Raw genomic sequence first — 14,646 nt, forward strand, 5'->3', positions numbered from 1 at the left:
ACTTCGGCCCTTCCAGGAAGGAAGAAAGACTAGGCACTAGGTGGCAGCATTATTTTGTTTTAATACAATTTGTTTTAAATACAGAGGTGCACCCCAGCTGAAATATTTGGACCTTTCTTGGGGTTGGAAATGTCGTTCTTGTGTGGCTTCTGCATTAGATTAGATGGAAACTTGGTATTTTGCACAGAGGAGGAGTTGGCTGGACTCCTGGACATCATCTACCTGGACTTGTGCAAAGCATGTGACACTGTCCCACACAACATACTTGTCTCTAAAACGGAGAGACGTGGATTTGACAGATGGGCCACTTGGTATATAAGGAATTGGCTGGATGGTTGTACTCAAAGAGTTGCAGTCAACAGGTCAATGTCCAAGTGGAGACCAGTGATGAGTGGTGTTCCTCAGGAGTTCATCCTGGGACCAGCGCTGTTTTAACATCTTTGTTGGTGACACAGACAATGGGACTGAGTGCATCCCCAGCAAGTTTGCCAACACCGAGCTGTGTGGCGTAGTCAACACGGTGGATGGAAGAGATGCCATCCAGAGGGACATGGATAGGCTTGAGAGGTTGGCCCCCGCAAACCTCATGAAATACAAGACCAAGTGTAAGGTGTCCTGTACATGGGTCAGGGCAATCCCAAGCACAAATACAGGCTGTGTGGAAAATGGATTGAGAGCAGCCCTGAGGAGAAGGACTTGGGAGTGTTGATGGATGAGAAGCTCAACGTGGCCTGGCAATGTGCACTCACAGCCCACAAAGCCAACCGTATGCTGGGCTGCATCAGAAGAAGTGTGGCCAGCAGGTCAAGGGGAGTGATTCTGCCCCTCACCCTTCTGCTCTGCTCTTGTGAGACCTCACCTGAACTACTGCATTCAGCTCCAGAGCCCCCAGCATAAGAAGGACATGGACCTGTTGGAGTAAGTCCGGGGGTGGGCCACAAAGATGATCAGAGGGCTGGAGCACCTCTGCTATGAAGACAAGACATGCCGAGAGGGTTGGGCTTGTTCAGCCTGGAGAGGAGAAGGCTCCAGGGAGACCTTCCAGCAGCCTTCCAGTGCCTAAAGGGGGCCTACAAGAAAGCTGGAGAGGGACTTTTTACAGGGACTTGTAGTGATAGGAGAAGGGGTAATGTCTTTAAGCAGAAAGAGGGTAGATTTAGGTTGGGTATTGGGAAGAAATTCTTCACTGTGAGGGTGGTCAGGCACTGGAGCTGTGTTGCCCAGAGAAATTGTGGATGCCCCATCCCTGAAAGCATTCAAGGCCAGGCTGGATGGGGCTTTGAGCAACCTGGTCTACTGGAAAAGGTGTCCCTGCCCAGGGCAGGAGGATTGGAACTAAATGGTCTTTAAGGTCCCTTCCAACCCAAACCATTCTATGGTTGCATGTTTGTTCCCCCCACCTTGCCATTCATGCTGCTTCCTGCCTCATCTCACTGCATCCTTCAAATAATACGCTAGATATAAATTTAATGTCATTTTGGTGGGGAGGGAATCAACTTTGTGTTACAAGGAACATTTCAAGTACTTGTGCTACCATCTCTTTGCACCAGAGCTCAGGTGTTGAGTGACTGCGGCACTCTTGTTTGCTGCCATTGTTTCTCAAGTCCAAACATCAAGCCTTTGCCTGGGTCAGAACCATTAATGGTGAATAAGGAGGCATGGCTTGGGGTGGACAGTTACAGGAAAGTGCTGTAAGTCTGCGGTGCTGCATCTGCATTTCAGCAGAATTTTTTGCTGTGCATCTGTTTGTTTAATGCTGCCCCCTCCCAGCTGGCAGCCCGCAGACTTTCTGCAGCAGGATGGCCTTCTCGTGCAGAGTAGCTCCTGGCATTGCAGTGAACGGGGAATGGAAGGAGGGAGCTTGGGGTTTTTGCCAGCTGTAAGTCACAGGGAGGCTTCTACCTGCGTCTTAAACTGTGGCGGTTTGCGTTGGAGCTCAGTGGATGGCGTGGGGGCTCCTGGCACCGTGGGGTCTGCCTCATGGTGGCCCTGGGAATGAGCAGCTGCCCCAAGGTCAGTTGATGTGCAGCACTGCAAGGGGCCCAGGGGCCCTTGCAGTTTTCCCCTGAGTACCTGAGCTTAATCCATGTTTCTTGTCTTTGCACAAACGAGTTACTTAACCTTGTTTGCATCCTGTTCTGTCATGGCTGGCTGGCTGACACGTTGGTGTCTGTCTGGTTTTTTTGTAGTTCTTTCATGAGGGCCACTCCATGCCCAGCAGCATGTTCACTTCCATGGTAAAACACTGTCTGCAGCTCTGCACCTGCTCTTCACCCTGTGTGTGTTCCCAAGGGTTTTAGTTCTAGACACCTCCTGTGACTTCTCCTGCCTACAAACTTCTTTTCAAACCCCGCCTCTTTCTTTTGTTCATCTTAATTGATAACCAGTTCTCATTAGTAATCTTTTAATAGAGGTTGAGTCTTGCATTTAGATCTACTTGGTTCTTCTGAAGCTTAAGCAGTTGTAGCAGATAAAACATTATAGCAGATTTAGCTACTTGATGGTGGATTACCTTACAGGTGTCATCAGTATTTAAAAGTAACGTAGCGTTGATAAATGCTGGCAGTCTCTGGGCAGTAATGAACCCAGAATGGCTTCAGGTTGCTGAGACGGGGGGTTTATGGGCATGAGTATCTCCTCACACAGTTACCTTCTTTCAAGGCAGAGAACTGTAGCTCTTCATTAGCTCTCGCTGTTAAGAAGGAAGATTACTGTTTAAATATTTTACCAACAGAGACCTCAACAATTTGGAGTAAGTCTGAGGCTCCAAGTCTGTTGTGAAGAGATGGAAAGTTTGCAACTATACATGCACCTTGAACTGGCAGTTGTGATTTATGGTTCTCTGCACCTGCAGATTTGCTGTCAGTGGCACACCTGCCAAGTGTCCTAAATACACATCTGCAGAGCACCACTAGCCCTGTGGCCTGGCCTGACAACTGCCAGGTTGCTGATGTCTCTGTCTGCCCACAAACCAGTGCAGAGAGGCAGTCTTCAACTGTGTGTTTGATTCAAGTGCACAGAATTGTTCAATGACATCTTTGCTTCTCTGAACCACCTGAATGGCCAGATTAATTATTGTATGCAGATGGATTTCTCTACTTTGGCACTGATCCTCTTGCTGACCTCCTGCATCCCCTAGCTTTGCTCAGCAGGGTGGAGGAAGTTCTGTCTGTCTTGATCGGTGTGCAGTGGAAAGGAACAGCAAGCATCAAAACATCAAAGGAACACCACCTATGCCTCGCTGATACTGGTAGTAGTAGAAATGGGCTCTTCTCATTTGCTGGTCTGTGCAGAGCTTGGTTGTGTAGAATCAGTGAGCAAACAAACAGTTTTCAATCTTAGTTTTCTCCTTCGTAAGTGCTTTGCTCAGGCGGTTACTTACTCGGAGATGATGGGATTTGAGATGGGGCGGTCAGTGAAGTCCTTTCTGGGCTGAAAGTAGTAGATGTGCAGAGAGAAAGGAAACAGAAGAGCACAGTCTCCGTGAGTGCAAAGAGCAGGCAGACTGCGTGTGTGGAAATGGGAATCAGAAGTTGGTGGTAGTGCCACAGCTTTGAAGGTGATTGGCTGCCTAATTTAATCTTCAAGTCTGGTAGAGTAAAATAATAGAGCAATAGCGAGAAGGGAAATAAGACTGACTGATACACAGAGGCAGGCATGATGATTACATGACCACATTAAGTCAATTTTTAATCTGCTTACTTTAATGGAGCTTTTTGCGTTGAAGACCTCTCTTGCTGGATGCATGGACCCTTTGGTTCTCTTACAAAACTGAGCCTGAAGTCCGAGTGAGTCAGACCTGCCTGCAAATCCCATCGTCTCGCACACCGGTGATGCTGCCCTGGCCGACAGCTTATGCTTGTTAAATCAGTCGGGCCGTGTGTGGAGCCAAGCCGTGAAGTTTACTGGGTTATGCCTTGTTGAACTGCTTGCCTGTTCTGTTGAGAAATGATTGAAGTACTGGAGAGGTAAAGCTTGTTGTGAAGGGAATAGAAAGGGGTCAGGCCTGCTCCATCATCTGGTATGACGACATGCCCTGTATTTTTTTTCCCCTGGTTTTAAGGTGACATTTTAACAGAATGATGTGTTCCCCAGGAGGAGCCCTTGGGGTGGTAGTAAGCAGCTAACCAAGGCTTTAATTTTTTTACAGAGGGGCAGTACTCCATCATCTCCCACTAGTACTTCTCCTACTCGGTCCAGTGGAGACACGAGCTGGGGTGACCGAAAAGGGCAGTGGCTGCGCAGAAGGAGGCTTGATGGTGCTATTAACAGAGTTCCTGTTGGCTTTTATGAGAAAGTGTGGAAAATCCTTCAGAAGGTAAGCTGACAGCTGCGGAGGGCAGGAAGCAAGCAAGCTGTACAGTGACTTGGGGAAGTGGTGGTCCAGAGGTGGCATGTTGATGGGAGTTTAAGCTGGTCTTCAGCTGGAAGTCTGGTGGAAACTAGAGTCAGTAGGAGTGTGTCTTTTGAACATAAAAGGGCTCCATTAACACAAGTTCATGTGTTTGAAAGTGTTTTTCCCTGAAACCACCAGCACTGAATTTTGGCTGAATGATTCTATTCTGTCACTGTTTTGCATCACCTGTGGCCCAATACAAATTACAGTCAGTGCTGCTGAGGGACACTGTGATGCAGTGCAGCTGGTGTGCTGCAGTTCAGAAAGGCTGTGAGGAATGAAGTAGGAAACTGCACTGGCTCTTCCAAAAGGTCTTGAGATTTCTTGCTGGCTCTTCTGAGCTGTGTGGCATTCTTAACATTTGTTTGTTGTTTTTTTTTTTAAGTGAAAAGTAAGTCCTTGTCAGCACCTTGAAGACCAGGGATATGGAAATGTTTTGAAACAGCTCTCCAGGAAGAAGGAGAGAAGAATTAGGAATTTTTATTCATTTCAAAGAACATTTGTTCTTCTGATTTGCTGGATAAAAGCCAGCATTCGGCACGTTGCAGCACTGAGCTGTTCATGCCTACACAGTTGGGAAGAATGTGTATCACCAGCTTTGATTTTGGTTGTCCTTCTAAAATCACTTACGCTGAAGCTGTTAGTGTTGATGTTAGCCAAGACGAGTCATATGTGACCTCGTGGCTATTTGCTAAGGGGATCTTTCAGCAGAGTGAGCATCACTTCTGTCCTGACCCTAATGTAATAGCTGGGAGTATTTGAATGGTTTTCTCTGGCTGTTAAAATCGTTTGTGCTTATTTAAGTTGTCTTCAACATTTAATTCTTAAACTCTCTTTGGACGATTCGTAAAATATCTCTCTTGTTCTTGGTGCATTTTTGATACCTTGGGTACCCAGATGTTTTATTCCTTAGCCTGCCTACTTTTCACCATTTAGGTTTTGTCACTCTTTTCTTGTATACCACTTGGTATTTCTAACACTACCTCACCCCCACTGTTAGTGGCCCATGTCCATCGCCACAACATATTGACATGCTGGAGTTGTGGTGCCCTGGATCTAAAACACTTCATGTTGTTTTAGGGAAAATGAAAGAAAAAAAAAAAAAAAGGTTCTCACTTTCGTGGTCTGTTGTCATGCTTTTACATTATCATTTATTTTCACATCCTTTCCCACAGAATGTTCTCATTGATTTGTTTCTCTCCTTTGTGTGCTTCCTGCTGTAGTGGCTCTCTAAGTACTTTTTTCCCCTTTAGTAGCTGAACTGGAGCACAGCACGCTCACTACGTGTCATGTCAGGCTATTTCTAATGTTTGCCAGGTTACATAACTTTTTCAGCAAAGATGAAATCATATTTTTAACAGGTCTTGTGGTTTTTGTTTGGGGGGGTTTGGTGGTGTTTTTTTAAACTGAAAGTTGTTACATACTGGCTTAGAGCAGAGAGCCCTTGGATTTCTTGCAAGAACTGTAATTTCTGTTCATTGTCAAAATGTTTCAGTGCCATGGTCTGTCCATTGAAGGGTACGTCCTTCCTTCTTCAACCACCAGAGAGGTACAGTACAATGCCAATGATTTTCTAGCCCCATGACTGAATGTTTGGTTTGACAGTGTAAGATGCTGCAGGCCCTTGGTTTCTAGAAGGTCCAGATCTTCTGTCCTTCCCCCAGCACCTTGCCAGCTTCCCTGGGGCTGTGCCGATGAGTTCCTGCCAGGCAGGCCTGGGAGAGCAGCTGTGTGCAGGCTTTCCCGTCTCCCAGGCCTCCCTCTGCACACCTTCGCTGACCCCGTGCGCCTGTGGCTGATGGCAGTCCCTTGGGCAGGGTGAGGAGGAAGCACGGCCTTGCTGGAAGGAAGCAGGCACATTGCTTGCCGCTTTTCTTTTTTAATATGCTGCAACAGCAGCCAGTGTATTTTGGCATTACAGTCTCAAAAGTAAATACCAATTAAGGACGATTGTTTCTAACCAAATCTTGGACTCCTTATATCCGTAAACCCTTCCTTACATATTTTTTTTTCCTTAGCTGGATTGCCACTCTATCTTTAGGTGCTCTGCTTTGAATTTACACCTATAAAATGAACTCTTGTGAACTGTAACCCATCAGTGGAAGAGAGGTGCTTGTGTGCCTGAGACTTTTTTTCCTGTCTGGTTCCCTCAGATTTGTCTCTGGCTTCCTTTTCTTCAGAGGGATGGTGGTAACAGCTGAAGAGAGGAGCTGGAATTTTCTGCCAAAATTAAACATGTTTTTTTTTTCAGAATGGAGAGCTTTATTTATTCCTATTGTGTAGACAAATAGGCTTATATTTTCAGCCTGTCAGACCTAGACAGTATCTAATTTTGGCATTTAAAGGAGTCCATCGAAGTAAGCACAAACCTCCTAAGGCAGCAGCCTTTCACATAACATCCATAGAGCTATGGCAGTGCAAATCAGGCTGCTTTACCAAAAATACAGCTGTATCTCCGTGTTGAAGAGTTTTCACTCTAAGCAGTTATTTTTAAAACTCAACAATACTTTCGGCTTTGCAACTAACCTGCAATGCCAGAAAGATACTTACAAGGCAGTGTGTTGTGAGACCACAGCATGAGGAGCAAAGAGTTAATTTGCCAGCTAAGCATCAGCAGACCTGTATGCAACTAAAACGTGTGTGTGATGGATCGCAGGGCTGGAGCAGTCTTCGGAAAGCTGTCCTGTTCACAGGATCAGGGTCTAGCAACACAAAAAATCTCTGTAAGTGCTAAAGCTGCACAGAAATGGTGCTCGCTTCAGTCAGCCTACCCCCGTGTGCAGAGAGGAGCATACATTTAAGTGCTTGCAGGACGTGGGGATCTAGTCTTGTGATTTGTCAGTTTTTCTTTCCATTTCCACTCAAACTCGCCAGATGACCCCGTGTGAAATCAAGTTTGCTGTGCACGTGGAGTCGGTGCTGAACCACGTACCCCAGCCTGAGTACAGGCAGCTCTTGGTGGAAGCTATTCTTGTTCTCACGTTCCTCTCTGACCTCGAGGTGAACAGCATCGGGGGCATCATCCACATAGATCGAATTGTGCACATGGCCAACGACTTGTTTCTGCAAGAGCTGGTGAGTTCAGGGGGCAGCGGTAGGAAGCCTCTGCATCTGAAAACTGTGCCCTGCTCCTTTTTTGATACGTGTGATGAGCTTGATCTGATTCTTTGCCTTACAAAGAGAGACCAGATAACTTAAGTATCTTCTGGAAATATATTTGGAAAACTAATTTAAGGATTGTAGGAGATCTAAAGGGAATAAAATTGTAGTGGCTGGCAAGCTCTGAAGTGGGTAGATTGAAGTGAAGTTTTGCTTTACCACAGCATTAGAATTACCAATATTTGAGTAATCCTGCTGCAAAGAACAAAAATCTGTGAAGTTATATGTTCCTCATTTACTTACGCTGATCCAGCGATGTCATGTGGGTCCTATAATGATCCTGATTAAGGTTTTCATGAGGAAAAGGAGAATTGCTTTCAGTGTTCAGCACAAATGCAAATCATAATGCGGTGGGGTGTTTTCCGATAAGTAGGCATGCACGCGTAACTTCCCTTACTACTTTGCTTGTATCTTTTCAGAAGTCATTTGGAGCTACTGGCTGTATCTTGGAGAAAGACGTAGCCACAGGAATTTGCCACTTCTTTTATGACAGTGCACCAAGTGGGGCCTATGGCACCATGACATACCTAACAAAAGCCATAATTATTTATTTACATGATTTCCTGCCTAGCACAGGCTGTACGATGCAGTAAGCGATGCCTCATGCAGGAGGGAAGGCTCAGAAGCTCCTTCTCCCCATTTCCCTGTCATGAACCTCTTGTTTGGTTGCTGCATGTTTGTGTGCCGTGCACTACCTCAGCATTTTACCCTAGTGATCGTGCTACGTGCATGCCTACCTGTGGGGGACAGGTAGGTGGAATTGGGCCTGGTTTTAAGAGAGTGTGTGAGAAATAACAAATAACAAGGCTTATTCTGCCCAAAGTGCATAAATGTAATTCATATTAAATTAGCAAGAATTTACACAGTTCTGCCAAGGGGAGGACAGATTACTCTGTGGAGATCAAAAGGCATAATAAAACGAGAGCCCTGTATCTCAGGCATAAAGCCTCCCAAATAAGAGAAGTGATGGAATTCATTAATTTTTCTCCTGCTGTGTGTAAATGTGCATTGTTGTGAATCACTAATGCACGGTGTGAAACATCCAGGGAAATGTAAATTAGAGGAATAGGAATAACTTGAAATAACCAGGTGATACTTCTGATACATTTTTATCCTGACTCTCATTGCATTTGCATCTAGCCAGTTCAGGGCTAATGCCAGTAGAGACAAATGTCTTAAAATATCCACTCATTTGAGAAGGTAGCCTCCCTCAGGAAGTTGCATCTGTCTTTAATCTGAACAAAATAGCTTCCTTCCCTGCATCCCCAAGGCTTTGGAGGCAAAATGTCAGGACTCCAGCTCTTCCAGGGTGACAGACAGTTTTATGCCTGTAATCCTTTCCTCTGAATGCAGCAAGATAAACCTCTTCCACTCAGGCACCTGAGTGTCCCGGTCCTTTCCCTTGCAAATAGCCTCAGAGTTCAGAATGGCCTAATTGCCGGCAGTCCAGCACAGCATGAATTTATGGAAGGCTTTGATGTTTCTCTTCACACATCCCCACCCCTTTCCCTCCCCCCCCTTTTTTTTTCCCCCTTCCCCCCCCCCTTTTTCCCCACTATTTTTTTCTTTATTTCCCTTTTTTTACCGCCACCCCCTTTTTTTTTCTCCTTTTTTTTCTTCTTTCCTTTTTTCCCTTTTTTTTAATTTGAAGTTGCACTTGTAGCATGTGGTTAGGGATGGGCTGCCTGGAAGTCTCCCCTCAGACAGCTCCCAGGTTAGTGCCTGCACCTTGAACCCATCAACCGGAAACCACTTTCTGGAGCTGCTGCAAGAAGGGTTGTGTCCTGCAGGGAGGTGGCTCTGTGGCCACTGAAATTGAAAACAGAGGTCTGCTGCCTCTGGAGGGGAACCCCTGCTTTACCCCAGGCCTCAGCTGAGGTTTTCCTTGTGCCAGGCTGTTGGCTTTGCCACCAGCCAGCATGCCTGTGGCTGACAGATGAGGAAAGTGGCTGTGGCTTTCGCCTCTCCCGTGGCCGTGGGCTCCCTCAGCAGCGTGGGGGTGCGCCAGCACTGCTGCCGTGCAAGCAGGGGGGATTGGAGTGGTTCTGTCTTGCCAGGTAGAGGGGAAAAGAGCAGATATAGCCTGTTAAAAGCAAGTATTTTCTGTGCTAATAAGCCTGATAAAAGCAATTTCTGCGAGACCCCTCCTCCACTCTTTCGAAACATAACTATGCCATTTGTACAGGGTTTGAAATGAGACTTTTTGTGACAGTAACACGTGGTGCTTTTGCGAAAGAGGTTTTTGGTTCCAGTTTTGTACAGGTATCTGAAATAACCTTGATGAAGGGAAGGGAGTAAACCCCTGTCTCACTTGTCATTGCCAGCAGCCGCGGTCCTGGGCAGCGAAGCTCCTGCTGGCCGTGCCACCCCGCGTGCTGTCCCCCTGCAGAGTCGCTGCTGCGGTAACGTCTGGTCGCTGGCTCAAGAGAGCAAAGGTGTGGGGAGGCCTAAGGAGGTGACTTTGTGGTTTTGCAGAGACCAGTCTGGCAGTCCAAGGGTCTGGGATTTCTTGGACCGGGTGCTCCGAGAGAGGCACGTGCCCTGTTCACCACTGTGAAAACCGTGGGCTTGTTGAGGGTCTGCCGTAAAGGTACGGTTTGGGTACAATTAGCACTTGGATGTGGAAGTCATTTTATTGGCAAGGTGCCTGTTCTGTAGGGTTTTGCCTTCGTTATGGTTTGGGGTTTTTTTCCGTTTCATAGGTATTGTGAGAGATCACTGAGCCTGTTTCCCAGCAAATGAAAGTAAAATCCTTTAGTGTAAGCAGACAGCTGTGACAGTGCAGAGCACGAGCACACGAGAGCCTGTGTGATGGCTTCTTGTTCTATCCAGTATCATACAAAAAGTCATTAGTAGCAGTTATTTTTGCTTTTCTTGTTGAATCCTAGATTGTGAGGGTTGCAAGGTGATTTTCCCTCAGACTCTTAGTTTATTTTCTTTGCCAAGGTTGTGGTGTTGTTTTTGGAAACAAGAAGGGTGATGTTGGTTTCACATGCAGCTGCGTTGAAGTCTAAAGCAATTGAGCTTCTGGCCAAACATACCCAGACACCCCTTAACACGGTTTTTGTTTTAATGGGCGTATCGTTAATTTGAAATTCATAGTATGACCTAGGTTTCGGTAGTTTATGCTCATCGTGATCAGTTATCACATGGAGTGCCAGTACTTAGAAGCTATTTATGTGGTAATTTGAAGAGTTTAGGTAGCTGGCGGCGGAGGGTAGAATTCTGAAACGCTGGGCCAGTAGAAGGGACACTCGTGTTACCCCGGGGTCGGGCCCAGCTGCGACTTGCTGCTGCGTTACTGCTCGGGCAGAAGAACCACACTGGCTGGAGAGTCGCGTTTTAGCCCAAACCTGATTAAGCACATAAGGTTTTATACAGACCCCCAGCTTTGCCGAGGATCCACCTGTGTGTGTGTGTGTGAGGCTGTTGCGAAGCAGAGGTAGCGGTGGTGCTGGCGGGGGTCTGCTCCCGGTTAAGTCGCCTGACAGCTTCGCAGGTGTGCGGGGCTGAGCGCTTTGGCAGAGGCGCGGCTTGGCTGTCAGGCCAGCCTCAAGTCCTTGAAAATTCATTTATGGAAACAAGGGAAAGGTAAACAGACACGTCCTGTGCCTCCGAAACCAGGGCACTGATGAATTAAAATAGACCCACCTACAGGAGCACCGGCACGGCCGTGGGGGCGGCCAGGCGCGCCTGCACACAGACCGGGGCCGCTTGGGGGCCAGGATAATGAGCGGTGCCCAGCTCAGCACACGTACCGCATGGCCCCCAGCCCAGCTCCTCCAGGCCAGCGCCCTCGTGGCTGTTTCCTTCTCCCGGCCGCTGTGCCGAGGGGATGAGTGTGTCATACTAGACAGATCAAAAGCAGCGTTCATCTCCCTCGGCTGCTGTTCCTCCAAGTAAATGTGCAAACATCATGGTTGGGGGTACAAAGTTTATCTGGTTTCTGCCCTGCGTATTGTGGTCTCCTTCCCCAGGGAAAGAGCCCTGCTTGCTCATGGAAGGTGAAGGTGAGCTGAGCAGCCCTAAACGGGGACTGTCACTTTCTGTGGTTGGAAGTGAAACACCTGGGCTGCACCCCTGGGCACAGGGCACTGCAGGGCAGCGTCACCCCTCGGCAGCGGCCCGGGGCTTGAGTGACACGAGAGCTTGGGTCAGTCTGGGCCCAGCACCGGGCACTTCCTGGTGTGGCCGGGGGATGGGAGCAGTTGCCCACAAAGTGGGAGAATGAAGGATGCCACCAGCGGTGGCATCTGCACCTGTAGGGCAAGAGTTTGGGGACTGATTCAGTCCCTGCTCAAGGGACCACTCCCAGCTGTAACATTAAGTAGCCGCTGCAATAAAACTGTGGGATAAAAATAAAGGATTTGTGCGTGGGGGTTATGGAAGAAGAGCTTCAGCTGAACGGTCCGGCTTTTAAGTACAAGTAGCCGGGCTCTCTCCCACTCCCAGTTGCAGTCTCGAGTGGCTTTTTATTCCTGGCATTAGATGTTTCACAGTTACTCCCCCTGCCACCCCCCCTTCTTCTGTTAGGGGTAAAGATGCTCTAGCGTGCCGCTGGCAGCTGACAGGACGGGCTGTTTCCTCTTCTGGCTGTGTGACTCAGCTCCTCTCATACCTCAGTACTGCATCCCTGAAAGCCTCTTCTCGCTGCCTGCTGAGGGAAGCGCTGCACCGCAACCTTCGCATCTCCTCTCCTGAAGCGATCCCTCAAGGCAAGCATCCTTCAGCTCCGTGTTAGGGTAGCTTCAGGATCACGTCACGAGAGGGGGACATCCAAGCTGGAGGCTGTCAGCCATTTCTGGGCTCCCACGTCTTGCTGCACACCCTAGCTTTGCCCTCTTCTCGTGGGGGGTGGTGGCAAAGGACTTTGGAGCTGCCACTGTCCTGTTCCACCTTGTTGCTTTGCGCCCACAGCAAGGAAACCTACAGTGGGAAGCGAGAGCCCACCACACACGGTGTTTGTTTATCTTGGGTGGAGCCTTTTTGTCACCCCACTGGAGTAAGGTGGAACTCATCCTCAGGGTGCATAGATCAGAATAAATGCATGCTAAAAAATACACATTCAGTATTACCAATGCCATTAAAATTTTACTGTAAATCTTGTTTGCACTATTAAAGATTTTACTTTCCCCCTCCCCTAGGCAACAGAAATAAGTGTGTGCATATTTATTCATTCATCTGTCAAGTTACAAAATACTTACGGAAAAGTAGTTTGTATTTAACTGTAGAAAATAAGATTTAAGATGGAGCAGTACCTTAAGCTTGGGCTGTTGTGACATTGTGTGATGATGAACTGGGAAGGATGCTTTTTTTTGTACTGTCAACACTGTTATTAAATAAAACCTAGATACTGTACTTTGCTCATATTTTACTATTAAAATTTAAAGATGGGCTAGGCTGGAACCTTTTTCTACCCAAAAAGCACTTTATGCACATTGTTTTTACTAAGGCAGAATTAGGTTGTACTGTTTTCAAAAAGCTCCTGACCTGGTGGCACTTCATACCAGTGTGTCACTCTCGGAGTGTGGCGTGCAAGAGCATGAGGTCCAGGTCTCCCTGTTCTCCCCGCCAGGAGCTGACATTTGGCTTGAAGCCTTGGGGGAGGCCAGGGGCACTGGACTCTGCCATCTTGCTGTGTTCCAAAAACTGAGTTTCAGAATTTCTCGGTTTACTTGGTAAAGAATTTATGCTTAACTATATGTAAGAGTATTTAGGTTCGGTAGTATCAAAATTTGTTTCCTTTTGTGTTCTTACTCATCTCTTTTTTTTAAAAGATATCCAGTTCATCTCAGGAAAAGTGTGGTGTACTCTGATTATGTGTAGGATACCAAAATACAGGCAAGAAGACACCATACTTAAACATTACTGTGAAAGCTAAAGCTTTATTTTGTGATCTATCATCCGTTACATTAACATGCTATGGGTTTAGCCTTTATTAAGGTGACGAGCTAAGAAACAGTCCTAACTCCAAACCCCAACAAATGTAGGGAAAAGTAGCCAGTGGCAAGAGGAAATCTAGTGCAAGTGTGAATGCTTTTCAACTAAGCTCCTTTAAGCTGTGTCTGTAAACTTCAAGGAGGATACAGTGACCCGGAATGTTTTATTTCCGCTGCATCATGCAAAGAGCAAGATTAAATGCAGAACTACCCATTTGAACTAGATGGTTCTTCTTCCCCGTTTCCCTCTCCTGAGCTGGCTAGCCCCTCGCCGGCCTCTGTCCTGCCTGTTAACGTTGCCAGGGAGGGTCTGATATGTTCCTTGTAGCCACCAGTGCTATTTCTCAGCTGTCGCTAAGGCTGCTGAAAGAAATGTACCAACATTTCTCCTGGTTGTAGGTGCGACCTCGGCAGTGTTCACAGGTGAGATTGATGGGGGAGATGCCAGCACGGGAGGGGGAGTAATTTGTGATGCACTGATGTGGCAGTACTCTTAAGTACTGGGTTTTCATCTCTCCTGTCTCATTACTAGCAGGTATATATCACCCAGAAGGGACTAAAGAAAGGCTTACACGGTGACCACAGTGCTTACCATTTGTTGTCAGTCTGGAAATGGGTTTCCCAGACCGCTTACGACAAATGACAGCAAGGTGAGCTTCCCAAACAGCCCAGAAGACGTTCTGCCCTTTCATGAGTTTGCCTTTTTCTCTAGTCTATGAACCACGTGAAAGGCCTCTAAAAATTCATTGAAGTCGATGTGGCCATCTTTGTTGTAGTCTATGCTGAGGACTAACTTGTCAATGGATTCATCATCTGCATCAATGCCCAGGTGAGAAGTGAAGAGTTTCCATGTCTGGCTGAACTCCTCAAGAGAAATCAGACCTAAAGGAGAAAGAAAGCAGGTTCCTTTTTCCTGTGCTGTTTCCCCTTCCTGCATGCATGCAATGCACGCACGCTCCTGCACTGCAAGAAAATTACCTGCCTACTGTGCCTCGGGTGTGTTTTGTGGTTTCATGACTGAAGTATGTTTTTACTTCAGGTGATGATCTGTTTTCAACAGTGGAATTGGGAAAGTAGTAAATACTGAGGGTGGACAAGGGGAGAAAAAGCCCCCAGAAGAATGAAGCCAGTACTGAAGATGGGATACATGAG

The 14,646-nt window shown here is 47.1% G+C and overlaps 2 protein-coding genes across 9 annotated transcripts in view; one reads left to right on the top strand and one right to left on the bottom strand.

Annotated features, from left to right (window-relative positions):
* Positions 1-12,924, top strand: part of PHKA2 (phosphorylase kinase regulatory subunit alpha 2) — a 49,171-nt gene extending 36,247 nt beyond the window's left edge. For 3 of the 5 annotated variants that reach the window (XM_055701734.1, XM_027810863.2, XM_055701736.1), the window contains 4 exons: positions 4,151-4,318; positions 5,892-5,945; positions 7,271-7,471; positions 7,975-12,924. In XM_055701734.1, the coding sequence (XP_055557709.1) occupies positions 4,151-4,318; positions 5,892-5,945; positions 7,271-7,471; positions 7,975-8,148 (597 nt within the window). In that variant the 3' untranslated portion in view covers positions 8,149-12,924. Of the gene's footprint in view, positions 1-4,150; positions 4,319-5,891; positions 5,946-7,270; positions 7,472-7,974 lie in introns of those variants that run through there. The other 2 variants (XM_055701735.1, XM_055701737.1) reach the window with 2 other exon arrangements.
* Positions 12,925-13,054: 130 nt separating this feature from the next.
* PPEF1 (protein phosphatase with EF-hand domain 1) overlaps positions 13,055-14,646 on the bottom strand; it is a 42,079-nt gene continuing 40,487 nt past the window's right edge. For all 4 annotated transcript variants that reach the window (XM_027810868.2, XM_027810869.2, XM_027810865.2 and 1 more), the window contains one exon: positions 13,055-14,376. In XM_027810868.2, the coding sequence (XP_027666669.1) occupies positions 14,183-14,376 (194 nt within the window). In that variant the 3' untranslated portion in view covers positions 13,055-14,182. The remainder of the gene's footprint in view (positions 14,377-14,646) is intronic.

This window comes from Falco cherrug, chromosome 2 (assembly GCF_023634085.1).
Source record: "Falco cherrug isolate bFalChe1 chromosome 2, bFalChe1.pri, whole genome shotgun sequence".
Taxonomy (NCBI): Eukaryota; Metazoa; Chordata; class Aves; order Falconiformes; family Falconidae; genus Falco; species Falco cherrug.